This window comes from Aquarana catesbeiana, linkage group LG06 (genome assembly GCF_042186555.1).
Source record: "Aquarana catesbeiana isolate 2022-GZ linkage group LG06, ASM4218655v1, whole genome shotgun sequence".
NCBI lineage: Eukaryota > Metazoa > Chordata > Amphibia > Anura > Ranidae > Aquarana > Aquarana catesbeiana.
In genome coordinates this window covers 78,917,157-78,931,714 of record NC_133329.1, presented here as the reverse complement: position 1 = coordinate 78,931,714, position 14,558 = coordinate 78,917,157, and the positions used below count along the sequence as shown (strand labels likewise).

The window sequence follows — 14,558 nt, the reverse complement described above, 5'->3', positions numbered from 1 at the left end:
AGGGCACTATTGGTTCCCACTCCTGTCAATCAAACTCTATGATGAGGGGGCGGGGCCGAGCCCTACTATCTGTGTCGATAGACACAGACGGCTTGGAATTGAGTGCGCCCAAAGAAAGCGTCTTTCTATGAGGGGCACTCAGCGGGGGATCCAGGGGTGCCGGCGGAGGACCCGAGAAGAGGGGGATCGGGTTGCTCTTTGCACTTTTGCACAGAGCAGGTAAGTATGACAAAACTAGAAGCGTTACAATCACTTTAAGCTATGTTTGTTGTCCTGTGTTTCCTTTTGTCTGTCCCCATCACCTTTTGATCTCTTCCAGCCACCATGTTAGTGGTGTGTATTCCATATGTCTGTTCCTCATGTCTCTTTTATGTGGACCTTTTATCGCCTCTTTCCTCAGGAGCAGCAGAGGAATCGTGGGGAGGCCTCCTTCTACTCCATCAACACAGTGCTGGTTGGGGGGCAGGAAAAGTATCTAATAGTAAGTAGTACCAGCCTTCTCACATTATAGTTGGTCTGTGTTGTGTTATGAAAAGGTCCCTCAGCGCTGTGTCACAGGAAATGTATAACTTATATGTCCATTGTATGCAAGATGTGAATTATCCAGTTATTTTAAGTTGATACTTCCATTCAAGTCAGTTAAATGCCTTGCATGGATGTTTACAAACTTCACTGCAGATTTTTACTTTTCTATAAAATAGAAACTGATGTTTTTCTTACATTCTTAACCATTTGCTGACCAACAGTTTAGCATTTACAGCTGGTTGGCAGCTTTATTGTTCCCCCCGCGATGTAAGTTGCGGGGGAACTTCCTGCTTTATAGGCACGCGCCCCCTGCTTCTCATGTTGTGGTTGGACCCAGCACGAGTTTGTCAGCAGGCTTGCAGCCAATGATTTTGGCTGTGAACCTGCTGATGGCTGTGGCCTCTCACAGCAGAGAGATCTGTGTGCCTTAGAGAACACAGATCTGATTGGTTCTTTCTCCCTGATCTCTATTACCGTTCAGAGCTGAGATCAGGAAAAACAACCCAGCCAGTCTGTGAGTAAAAGCAGCGCATAGATAATCCTTTGATTGCCTTCCCAATTACCCCTGTCAATCAGCCAGTGTTGTTAGTACAGTGTCAGTGTACAGTATTATCGCTGATAACTGTATTAGTATCTCTAGCGATGTCAGATAGTGTCAGTCAGTGTCCCTCCCAGCCAGTGACAGTTAGTGCCAGTCGCTGATTTCCTGCCACACTATCACAGTCACACTAGAAATGTGATAGGCGTAAACTCAGAGCTGCTTAACATGTTCACGTCGACTGCCTCCCGGCCCTGCCAGGAGGTTGAGGTGGGCATTTGGGTCATGGGAGCGCTGCGATTGGCTTTCACAGCGGTCACATAATTGGAAAGTGGTATCAAGGGGTTAAAAGCTCTGTTAATTCCAGTATATAGACCATAGTTTGTAGACGCTATAACTTTCACACAAAGCAACTAATATACACTTTTTAGGATTTATTTTTATTTTTTTACCAAAAGATGTGTAGCCATATACATTTTGGCCTAAATCTGTTAAGAAATTTGATTTTATTGGATAAATATTATAACAAAGTAGAAGATATTGTTTTTTTGTTTTGTTTTTTTTACAAAATGTTCAGTCTTTTTTTTCATTTGTATGATGCAAAATAAACCTGGTGGTGATCACATACCATCACACAAAAGCTCTATTTGTCTGAAAAATTATATAAATTTCATTTGGGTACAGTGTTGCATGACCGCGTAATTGCCAGTTAAAGTAGCGTCGTGCTGAATAGCAAAAAAATGGTCTGGTTCATGAAGAGGGTAAAACCTTCCAGAGGACAAGTGGTTAAACTGACTGCCTAATGGGAGGCTTTGTCTTCGTGACTCGCCACCTGAGCAATGTTGTAATTGGTAAAGGAGCATTGTTTGCATTTATTTGGCCGTGAAAGTGGAAATCAGTAAGTCAGTCAGTAAGCTGATCTGAAGTGCTCCGCCTCCTCCATTTATAGAGCGCCAGCCTCACAAGCTGCACATACCTAATTCGTTGGCTGGCCCACCCCAATCCCTTTGGCCCTCCAGAACATGTTTGTTGTGTGATAACTTGGAGCTTTAAGCCCCGGACACACGGGCCGAATGTCGGGCAACATCGACCGGTTCAATAAAAATCAGCTGACATTCGGCCTGTGTAAGGCAGCCGGTCGGACAGAAGCCAGCCATTTTGGCTGGCTTCTGTCAGACGAACATGGTGGAAAACCAGCGCGCTCAGCCAATGACCGAAGTGTTCTGGCAGGGGGGCTGTCTAACTTCCAATAGTACAGCGGCTCCAACCAGAGCTGTGAGTTATTTTTCGTTCAACCCGCCGGGTTGAACAAAAAAATATTTGTGGTGTATACCAGGCTTAAGCAGCCCATAGATGATTTCGTTTTTCATGGTGGAAGGAAAGAAAATCGCTTGATTCCCCCATTAACACAGTCAGTGTTGATAAGGGAATGCGACCTGCAGCGCTATTGTGTTCTGCTAGTGGGGGGGTCCTGGTGAGTCTTCCCAGCCGGGAGAACTTGATGATTACTGACTTATTGCTCACGTGTAAAAAATCCAACAGCCTGGCTGTACCCAAGTCGATCAATGGATTGACTTGGGTACAATCAGACTGCCAATAAATGGATCTTGGCCAAGCACCAGCACGTCATGTGGGATGATGGGAAGTGAGTCACATATTCCCCCCCCCCATACCCAATATGTAACTTCATTCCCAACAACCAAACCGAGTACCAAAGGAACAAATGGAGCAAGATGTATTGTGTGCAGCCTGTGGGGTCGGCATTAAAGTGAACCTGTTACTTTGCCCTACATGAACAAAGCACAAGTTTTCTTTAAATTACAGCATTTCTTGTGCAGTAACTGCATGTACGTTTTTATTTTTTAAAAGTGCAGTTTGCCTTTAAAGTGATGGTAAACCCTAATTGGCCAATTCTGGGGTTCCCCACTGGTGCTCCTGGCTCCTCCCCCCTGCCGAGTGCCCCCATAGCAAGTCACTTACTATGGGGGGCACTTGTGCAGGCTCGCTCCCAAGCTGGATCTGTGTTTCCATTGACACACACAGCTTGGCTCGGCCCCGCCCCCCTCCGCACCCTCCTCACTGACTGTGATTGACAACAGCAGGAGCCAATGGCTCCTGCTGCTGTCTCTGATCCAATGAGCAGGGAGAGAGCCACAGCACATCACTGGATTGAATTAAGGTAAAAACCTTAAGCCTTTACAACCACTGTAAGTAGAAAAGAGATATCCCATGAAGTTTACAAAGAAATCTTTGACATCTTGACCTTGAAGATCATTTCAAATAATTTTGCTATGGGGTGATAATGACACGTCTTAGTACCCTCATTTCTTTCCTCTTTTCACTACTATATGACATAGTTCTAAAGCATGACACGGATTTCACAGTGACATTATTTCAGTAATATACAGAAGGGACACACTGATATAAAGGAACAGATTCGTTTTTTTTTTTTTTATGTCCTCAGAAAGGGGTGAAACGGAACATATACCGTGAGAGAAATATTATTTAATCTCTTTAGAAGTCAGATTGTCATGTTTGCGTTAGAAGAAAATACATCAGCTTCTGCCTGCAATCCCCAGGCCGCAGTGTATACCGCTCTGGTCCCGTTCCTTCTTCCTTTAATTGACAGCCTAATTATGTCATCCCACAGAGGAGCGGCCTGACCTGAATCTGTGAGCCGAAGCTGTCTGCAAGACATGCACGGGCCTGGAAGGACACTGCGTCCCTCACCAAAATATTTAATGCAACCTTACTTTAAGCTGTTCTTCGGAGGACTGAAAACATAAAGCTACCCTTGCAATAGGGCTTCCCCTGCACTGCAAGGGTTATATGGTCATTTATGCCTAGGATACCACTTTACTTGCCTTATCCCTCACTCCCCCCCAGAAGCTGGTGCTGTCCTCTTCACTCCTGTGCTGAAGGTTGTGGGCTTACACTCAGTGTCCTCGCTTACATCGTGGGACTGCTGTTCCTCTATTGTACATGGCGTTATCACTGCTGTGACTGCCAGCCAGAGCGCCAAAGAGAAGACCTTTTGGGGGACCAGTCGCATAAAAGAACAAAAAGCAGCAAATGCTAGCGCTCAGGACACTGATATGATTCACAATAAATTAAATCAAGACTGTTGATGAAAAGCAGGACTGGATAAATCAATTGTAAAAAGTCCACAGATGAAAAAAAGTCCAATCAGTTGTGAGCGTTACTCAGTAGTGGATCTGGGGAACTCGATAAAGATTATAAAATCTATAGGGACACAGGCACTAAGGGCTTCTCTTCTCAGGAGTGAAGTCCACTCAGGGGCAACATGGAAAAACAGAACAGAAAAGCACCTCTGAGTGCAATGTTTTAATGTGTGGCACAATAGAAGTATTCAACACTTACATATCAGTAAGTACAGGTATATGGAAGTATCCTGGAGGTAGGGCCGTCTTTTCGCATGGGCACGATGGGCAGTTGCCCAGGGGCCCCACCAGCCAACCATCATTCTGCCGCATTGTGCCAGTGCTGTGCAATGGCGTCACCATCGTGGGGCCTGGTGGGGCCACGACCCCCCCAATTTTACTCTGTGCCCCCCCAAATTAAGTGCTGTACTTTTTTTGTATAACCGAAACAATGGCAGGCGCTGCGGCTGTCCGAGTGTCCGCCGGCTGATCACTGAATGACTCATTGAGTGGGCAGTCTGTCAGGTGACGTCGCGTGCCGGCCGCCGCTGTTTATGGGAGTTGTAGGCTGCGTGCTCAAGCTCCCTGCTCCCAGGGGGTGGAGTCAGTCTGAGGAGAGCAGCGCAGCCAGCCTACCGCCTGCTACAACTCCCAACGCCGCGGTCAGAATCCAGGATATTTTGCCTGCCCCAGTGCCACTGCTTGGCTGGACACTGTGTAAAAACACCACGTGACGTGGCTGGCCTGGGTGCGCCACTGGTGGTACAGTAACAGTTCTGTGGAGTAGATGTGACCCCCAGCCAGGAGCAACATCATCTTCCACCCCCCAGGACTTGAGGAAGCCGTGGAGAAGGAGGAAGAGAGGACCTGTCCTGCTGCTGCTGAGCACCGAGTCTGCTGAGCAAGCTGAGGTGAGAAACCCTGACACCCCCACAGGATCAATCATCCCATCTATCTGCCCCCCATACACCTCATTTACCTTGCCCATGGCCTGTGAATGCTGCTGGGAGCTGCCCACGGCCTACAGGCCAGCAGGACCCACATGCCATGGCTGGCTCCCAGCAGGACCCACAGACCATAGCCAGCAGGACCCATAGGCTATTGTCCGCTCCCAGCAGGACCCACATGTCAGTGGCCAGCTCCCAGCAGGACCCACATGTCAGTGGCCAGCTCCCAGCAGAACCCACATGTCAGTGGCCAGCTCCCAGCAGGACCCACATGTCAGTGGCCAGCTCCCAGCAGGACCCACATGTCAGTGGCCAGCTCCCAGCAGGACCCACAGGTCAGTGGCCAGCTCCCAGCAGGACCCACAGGTGAGTGGCCAGCTCCCAGCAGGACCCACAGGTGAGTGGCCAGCTCCCAGCAGGACCCACAGGTGAGTGGCCAGCTCCCAGCAGGACCCACAGATTCTGCAGCCAGCTCCCAGCAGGTCCTGCAGGCCACTGACCTGTGGGTCCTGCTGGTCACTAGCCTAGGGTGACCAGAAGTCCCCAGCACCGCCAGATTACAAATATCTCCCGCTTATACATAATTAGTGCTTTTGTACTGTCCCATTTCAATCTGTAATTTCTTGTTTTTCAATTTCTTGCTTTTCAAGCTCGTGTTATATTGTCCAAACGTTGTGTTAATGTTTAAACACTGATTTTGCTGGAAGTACCAATAAATATAACCTTATTGATAATTTGCATTTTTATTCTCGTGCGTGATTGTGTAGACAGGGCCCCAGTGCACTGTATTGGCTGGGGGCCTATAATGCTCTTAAGATAGCACTGCCTAGAGGTGTAGCCGAGGGGGTACCAAATCCAGGCTGTGTAAGCCACAAGGAGCCAGAAAGGAAGCCGGCTGTATCCTATGGAGAAAAGGTAACGATCTGCTTGTGTAACAGTGCGTGACGTCAGTCAAGTCAGAGGGAACACAACGCGTTTCAGAGCATGCGCAAAACGCGTTGTGTTCCCTCTGATGTCACACACTGTTCCACGAGCAGATCGTTACCTTTTCTCCATAGGATACAGCCAGCTTCCTCTGTGGTTCCTTGCAGCTTACACAACCTGGATTTGGTACCCCTTGGAACATGCTTTGGACATCAGCTACACCTCCAGGATACTTCCATATACCTGTACTTACTGATATGTAAGTGTTGAATACTTTTTATTGTACCACACATTAAAACATTGCACTCAGAGGTGCTTTTCTGTTCTTTTGTTTTTCCAGGTTGCATAAAAGAGGGGGCTGCAGGGGCAAGGTATAACATAAGTAAAAAGTATTTTTTCTCTAGTACCCTAGGCCAGTGGTTTCCAAACTGCAGCCCGGGGGCCAGATTGCTTGCTTTTATCTGGCCCCTGGAGCACTATACATTCTACTGATAACAATGGGAAATAATTTCCCCCCCACTGACACCAATCATGGGGCACAATTCCTCCCACTGACACCAAGGATGGGGCATTGTATATTCCCACTGATGTCGAGACCTTTTCTACTCCTAACGGCCACAGTCTGGCCTCTTTAAAGTTTGAAGGACACTAAACTGCCCTTTGTTTAGAAAGTTTGGAGACCCCTGCTCTAGGCAAATGTAACAAGCCTTTAACCCTTGCTTATATTGTGAGGGAACTGACTACAAGGGTGTTTTTGTTTTATTTTTTATTTCCCTATAGTTCAGCTGTCACTGAGCTAAAGGGTGTAAGATTGCTGCAAATGCCTCCCAAACCTCCTGGTCACTGTCTGGTCCACCACTTCCTTCTTCCTTTGCCTTCCTATTAGCCAACAAGGCTGCTCATCCTAGTGATTGACCAATAACAATGCGTATGGGTGGGGCTTGGCAGTAAATTCCTACACTACTCTATAATTTTGGATCTTTGCCTGTCATAAAGGCCTGGCGTTCGACCACAACAGGAAAGTTTGGAAGGCTGCTGCCGGTATGGTGATTTCTAGGTGTCAGCATCTTTTGACATGCTCAGATGTCATTCAGCATCTCAGAATAATGCAAAGCCAAACATGACTTGGCAGCCGCATGCAAAGGAGGTAAAGGCCATTGTCATGGGTGAGATGGGACTTATTTGTTATTGATGTGCTTTTTGTAGGGGAATTGAAAGTTGTTTTTTTTGTTTTTTTTTTTTAAGCAAGATTCAGACACCCCTTTTAAAATGTTCTCTCTCCCCAGCTATTTGAGGTAGATGTGGATACGGATTTCCTGAAGCAGTCAGATGCTGCCTGTGATGTGGCCTGTTTAATGTATGATGTCAGTGACCCCAAATCCTTCAACTACTGTGCCAGTATATACAAGGTGAGTCGTTACATGTATCTGTCATGACGAAGGAAGCCATCTTATGGAATATGAACGTATCCCTCTATAGTGTGTACTTTATTCAATCCAGAGCACCAAGTGTTATTTCTGTCTGCTGCTTTCTTCCTCTGCTATCAGCATGAGTCACTTCTGAAAGTTTGCCTGACACCAAGAGGAAAAAGGTGACAGGGGAGGGAGTTTAAGCACACAGCCTGTGATTGACAACCTCAACTCTGTTCCTGTGTTCCGCCCCTTCCAATCAGCTCTCACTGAGCTCTGCAGAGTGTAATCTCAGCTCTCCGCCCTCTGTTTTCTGAAAGCTCACACAAGCTGTAAAAATTCTGGACTTTGAACAAATGTAGAGACAAGCCTGCAGATAAACACGTACAACTTATGTAAGAGAATTTGTTTCATTTCTGTGTATCACCTGAGGCCAGTCACTTCACTGGGTATGTAAGGCTTTACAACCACTTTAAAGTGTATGTAAAACCCTAATAATGAACTTGTCTTATTTGCTCCCTTTTGGTCTGCTAACCTCTTGCCACTCACGTAACACATATATATGCAACAAACGCTGCACATATGGATCTACTGGCAGCAGAGGGTTCTGTGATGAGAGCGTGCTCAACACATGCTACCAGTACAGAAACCCAGCTTTTGGTGTATACTAATGATCAGGAGCCAGCAGGATTGACACACGATCATGCGACCACTGTGACAGTCAATAACATTTGTCACATGATTAGGCAGACCTTCAAGTCTATCGGGTGTAATATCCCAGGCAGGTGGGAAGGGGTTAAATTTATTGTTAAAAGTGTGTTATATCTGTTAGGAGCAAACAATACATATTGATCCTGGCATAAATCCAGCGCTGTGCTGTGCACGTTACAGTTATCTCAAACAATGTTATCAGGAAGTGTGTAAAGGTGGCTATTCCTGGGTCAGTTTTTTTTTTTTTTTTTTTTTTTTTTTTTTTTTGACAGCAGGGACTGCACAGATCAGTGCTGCAGCTTATTGCCTGCAGTTGAGCAAAAATATACCAACAGGGTGGTTGGACAGAAGTTGACCAGTAGATTGACTTCTATTCAACAACAGTGGGCACACATGGACTGAAATTCGGCCGGTCCCTGCTGAACTGGCCAAATGTGGATCCATGTATGGCCAGCTGATGATATGGCTGATCATCAGAACATTTTATGGTATGGGGATAAGAATTAGGGGAAGGTGCCCTGTAGGCCCAACACACTTGCTATCCTCCATAGATACAGTATTGTGGTGAGTGTTGTCACCTTTGGACAGGAAGTGTGTTGCTGGCAGGATTATAAGGTGAGAATAAAGGAAAAAACCTGAATAAAGAAAACTAACCCAACAACCACATCTAAGGACTGGTATGTGTTAATAGATTACATTTTTGCATTTGAGTTTAGGTATGCTTTATATATACGGGCGGCACAGTGGTGTAGTGGACAGACACTACCTGCCTGGAGTTTGCATGTTCTCCCTGTGCCTGCGTGGGTTTCCTCTAGGTACTCCGGTTTCCTCCCACACTCCAAAGACATGCTGGTAGGTTAATTGGATCCTGTCTAAATTGGCCCTAGCATATGAATGTGAGTTAGGGACCTTAGATTGTAAGCTCCTTGATGGTAGGGACTGATGTGAATGTACAATGTATATGTAAAGCGCTGCGTAAATTGACGGCGCTATATAAGTACTTGAAATAAATAAATATATTTATTAAAGTGGTTCTGAAAGAAGAAGGTTTTTTTACCTTCATGCATTCTATGCATGAAGGTTAAAAAACCTTCTGCATGCAGCTTCCCCCCAATACTTACCTGAGCCTGAATGCGATCCAGCAATGTGCATGAGAGCGACTGCTCTCCCCACTCTCTACCTCCTCACTGGGATTGTCAATCACAGGCAGTGAGGAGGGAGGTGGCTTGAAAGCGAGCGTGCTAGAGTGCTAAGCGGCTTGCTATGGGGGCAGGAGGGAGGAGCCCAGAGTGCCAGCGGGAGACCCCAGAGGAGGAGGATTGGGGCTGTTCTGTGCAAATTCTTTGTACACAGCAGGTAAGTACTGTATAACATGTTTGTCATTAAAAAAAAAAATAAGAATTTTACCATTTTTAATATCACTTTAAAGTCTGTTTAGAAAAACTGTTCAATACTCAGTACCCCCAGGTAGGGTCACCTATGTGCCTTGCTAACTCATCTGTGTCTCCTCCCTTTTCCAGCAACACTACATGGAGAGTCAGACGCCTTGCATGTTTGTGGGGTGTAAATGGGATCTAGGCGAGGTAAAGCAACAGCATGGGATCTCACCCTCAGAGTTCTGTCACAAGCATCGCCTGCCGCCTCCCTACCACTTCAGCTGCCAGGGAACCATGGACAAAACCATCTACAACAAGATAGCTGCAGCTGCCGCCTTCCCGTGAGTATCTGGCCTAGGAACATTTTTTTTTTTCTCCTTGTTTTTTTTGGGGGGGGGGGAGAGGCCAGTTAGTGTCTTCTTTTTCTTTTTTTTTTCTATTTTTTTTTTTCCAACCCTTTTGGGGGGCTTTGGTGAGATGTCAGGGGTCTAAACGGTTAAATTAAAGGGTTAAATGGAGCAGAAACTAAATGTACTGTAGTGAAATGCATATCAGCATGTCATCTCCAAGAGAGCCCTTGACAGTGACTGTCTTTCTCTTGCCTGTCTTTGCAGCCACCTCCATGACACCGAACTCAGCACAGCATCGTTCTGGTTGCGTGTGGCGCTGGGAGCCACAGTCGCCGCTGTCGTGGGATTCACGCTCTACAAAGCACTTCTACGCAGCAAATAGCCACCGTTACCTCTTCCTTCTCCAACACGAACCAGCCTGAAGACTTTTAACTCCCTCGAGCACTAACCACTGTGACTTACAGGGAACATCTGCTTTTTATATCAGCAAAACCCCTACGATGGAGTGGGGGAGCCTCCTGTTAAAAGGGGGGCAGCCCCCTTCTCACAGGTCACCCAGATCTTATCATCCTTTCTTAACCTTTTGCTCCCTCTTGTGACAGAGAGGAACTTTCTTCTAAGTTAAACTCAACAGGCCCAACTTCTTAATTTTTTTTTTTCTTTTATTTTAACTGTGCTTTTCTAGTCTATTAAAGGACAACTCCACCCAGAGGTGATGCTTTAGTTCTAAGTGATTGCCTGCAGGGGGGATACCAACGCCAACTTCTTCCATTCATCTGGACTTCGGCAAAGAGATAACGCTGCTTCCATTACCAGTCAGTTTGGTTGGAATATCATCATCCGAGAGTTCTCCATAATTTAATGAGACACTGTCACTCTGTCAATACAAAACAAAGTGTTAATGTTTTTGAAATTACACCCTCTCCCCTTATTCTTACCCCACCTCACTGATCGCTTTTCAGCAATCTGTCAGCTGATGTAACCTAAAGGGAACTTTGACGTCACCCCCTCGGCCATGTGAAAGTGCTCAGTGTAATAGTTTGACGTTAGACCCAAATAATGTCAGACAGGAGGAGGTCACCTGCTCCCCTATACCTGGAAACACTGGGTATTTTGTGCCAGTTTAGGTGAAGGAAGAAGTAGCAGGTTATTTCTGGAAGGGTGAGCATCAAATGGGCAAAGAGACAGAGTCCCTTTAACACACATACCTGACTGATTAATCTCCAACTGTGGGAAAGTGACACTTTGTTTTACTTTGGCTTCAAGGGACAATGATTGATTACTGTCAGCAAATCTTGGTTGTTATAGCCTAACTCCGGTAATACTATGACTTTACTTATCGATGCAGCCATTCCCAGGAAGCCTTGTATTTTTATGAATGAATACAAGACTTACTCTGATTGGCTGAGGTGGAGAGGCGGGTGGATGCCATTACCATCTCAGCCAATCTGAGGAAGTCTTATATTCATTTATAAAAACTCAAGACTTCCTGTGATGTCACCATCTCCACCTCAGCTATTCGAAGGAAGCCTTTTATATTTATTAACAAAAACTCAAGGCTTCCTGTGATGTCACCATCTCCTTCTCAGCCAATCAGAGGAAGCCTTATATTCATAAAAACTCAAGGCTTCCTGTGAATGGCTGAGCAGTGCTCAGCCTGACTCAATTTTGTCTCAAGAACGGGACAGGAAGTCCCCATACTGCTGCCAGAATACAGCGCTGTATACTGTATGTAGCTAATGTTCATACAGCGCTCAGAGCCGTTGCATCAATTAGTAAAGGAAATAGTTTGTTTGGGCCAGCTTGGTCCAAACAAACTATTTAAAGTCATAGTATTTCTGGCGTTAGACTTTAAACCTCTGAAAGGTATAAGAAGCCAGAAGCTCATGCAGCCAACCAGTGCAAAGAGTGAAAAATTCCAACAAGCCACACATCACTACAAAACCTGTGTATGGAGAGCCGGGTCACCGCCCAACGCGTTTTGCCCACGGGGATTAATCACAGGGACCAGTGGTCACAGTTTAGGGTGGGGTTCCCTTTTAAAAGGTTAAACTGATATTTAGGCAGCTGGGACTGATTTGCCCTCTGGCTTTTTATACCTCTTGGATACTCCAATGGGCTATTAACACTCTGAGGTTTCTGGCGCCACCATGCCAAAAAGTCTCACTTCTCATTATTTATTATGAGAAAAATCCAACAGAGAAAGTGGGAGTCCCTTATAATAACTGAATCAGATAGGCGGAACTGGAAACTGCTGCAGTTCTTGGGGTGTTTAGTCTACCTGCTCCCAGACATGAAAGGTTTTCTTAAAGCACCAGGAGAGGCCGACACTGCCCTTGTCTGATGGCACAGGTGTCGGCCGAATTGAGCTTGTTCCCACATGTCACAAGCAAAGGGATCAGCTGCATTCAGATAATATCAGCAATAATAAAACTTTGTTATGGAAAATAAACACAGAAGGTTCGCCTGAACCCTCTTCACTGCTGTTTCACCTGGAAAGTGCTTGACCCTGCCATAGAAGGAGTGATTTTTTGTTTTCTGCAAAGCATGAGACAATCGCTCTATTCCCCCATCAACACAGTCAATCCCTCCCACGCAGTTGTTGTGTGCTCCCAGAAAATTGTGTTTGCATGCAAAATCCGACATGCTGGTTGTACCCAAGTTGGTTGATCAATCAACCTGTCCATAGATAGTTCAAATCTCAGGTGATCCCTGCTGAACCGTCTTGGCCGGCTTTAGTCGAAGAGCTACAATGAAGCCCTTTCCAGGTGAAATATGTCAGGTGAGGAGAATCTTGGCAGACCTTCTGTGTTCATTGTTCAGAACAATAAAGATTTATCATTGCTGATGTCATCGGAATGCAGCTGGTCTTTTGTTTCCCCACTCTACTCACTCATATTCTTTTAGGAGTCTTGTGTCTAATCCATGTGCGAGCTCCTTGTCTGCATTATAGCTTACACAGGGTGGGTGACCTTCTCCCCTCCCCCATGTGACAGTGTTCACCCTGGTGATTGGCTTTCCTGGGTCTGAGCACTGCATCCTGGGAGGAAGAAGAGAAGGTTGCATACTCCCTCAAATCTGGAAGCACAAAGTCATTTCTAGAAATCTGACATGAATGAAGCAGCGAGGGAGTGCACAAAAGGTCGGTGGTTAGGGGGTGCCGTATCAAGAGAACCTGTTATTTTTGCCCTGAATAAACAAAATGACGGACTTTAAGGGGGGCTCTTCCTCTAAACCTGTTTTCTTTGCCTTGTTGGAACAATTCCAGTGAAGACCAAAGCGGATATGTCGTCTTGTCTTCAGGTTTTATTTTCATTTATATATAGTCTTCTCTTTTTTTATTTTCTTGAGGAATAAATGTGCTAATATTGGACCAGTGAAATGTCGCCCTGTGATAGTTAAATCTGCTTTCTCATTGCCTGTGTATAGGGGATGTTCAGTAGGGGAAATTATAAGGACAGGCCAACAATGAAACAGCAGGTTAGCCATATTTATAGTTTTGAAACTTGTGTGCTAGAAACACAACTTCCACCTCTGCAACCTATAGCACCTATACATATTTTAGAATGATAGATAACATCTGATCTTATAAAACCAAAATGAGCCACTGAACTTACTATGTTGTAAATAGCATTAGTTCAGTTCCTTGTCCTGGGCCTGTGGGAGGCTTTAAATGCTCACAGTGTCATTTGGATCCACCCCAAACTCCACTGGGCAGGAACTGGGGTTTCTGATGAGCTGTGCTGGGGTGAAAAGGGTGCAATGGTGGAAGAGGTTGTAGAGATGAAAAGGGTGCAATGGTGGAAAGGGTTGCAGAGGTGAAGGGGATGCAATGGGGGAAAGGGTTGCAGAGGTGAAGGGGGTGCAATGGTTTAAAAGGGGGGGGGGGGGTGCAGAGATGAAAGAGGTGTAGTGGTGGAAGGGATTGCAGAGATGAAAAGGGGTGCAATGGTGGAAGGGGTTGCAGAGATGAAAAAGGGTGCAATGGTGGAAAGGGTTGCAGAGGTGAAGGGGGTGCAATGGTTTAAAAGGGGGGGTGGGGGGTGCAGAGATAAAAAGGGGTGCAATGGTGGAAGGGGTTGCAGTGGTTTAAAGGGGGCTGCAGAAATGAAAGAGGTGTAGTGGTGGAAGGGGTTGCAATGGTTTAAAAGGGAGGGGGGGTGCAGTGATAGAAGGGATTGCAGAGATGAAAAGGGTATAATGGTGGAAGGGGTTGCAGAGATGAAAAGGGTGCAATAGTGGAAAGGGTTGCAGAGGTGAAGGGGATGCAATGGGGGAAAGGGTTGCAGAGGTGAAGGGGGGTGCAATGGTTTAAAGGGGTGGGGGGGCGGTGCAGAGATGAAAGAGGTGTAGTGGTGGAAGGGATTGCAGAGATGAAAAGGGGTGCAATGGTGGAAGGGGTTGCAGAGATGAAAAGGGTGCAATGGTGGAAAGGGTTGCAGAGATGAAGGGGGTTGCAGAGATAAAAAGGGGTGCAATGGTGGAAGGGGTTGCAGAGATGAAAAGGGCGCAATGGTGGAAAGGATTGCAGAGGTGAAAAGAAGTGCATTGGTTTAAAGGGGGGCTGCAGAGATGAAAGAGGTGTAGTGGTGGAAGGGGTTGCAATGGTTTAAAGGG

At 46.2% G+C, this 14,558-nt stretch overlaps 1 protein-coding gene across 1 annotated transcript in view; it reads left to right on the top strand.

Moving 5' to 3' along the window:
* Positions 1-13,323, top strand: part of RHOT2 (ras homolog family member T2) — a 56,732-nt gene extending 43,409 nt beyond the window's left edge. Inside the window, exons 16-19 of the mRNA XM_073636286.1 lie at positions 401-481; positions 7,382-7,504; positions 9,736-9,932; positions 10,206-13,323. Of these exons, the coding sequence (XP_073492387.1) occupies positions 401-481; positions 7,382-7,504; positions 9,736-9,932; positions 10,206-10,323 (519 nt within the window). The 3' untranslated portion in view covers positions 10,324-13,323. The remainder of the gene's footprint in view (positions 1-400; positions 482-7,381; positions 7,505-9,735; positions 9,933-10,205) is intronic.
* The last annotated feature ends 1,235 nt before the right edge of the window (positions 13,324-14,558 follow it).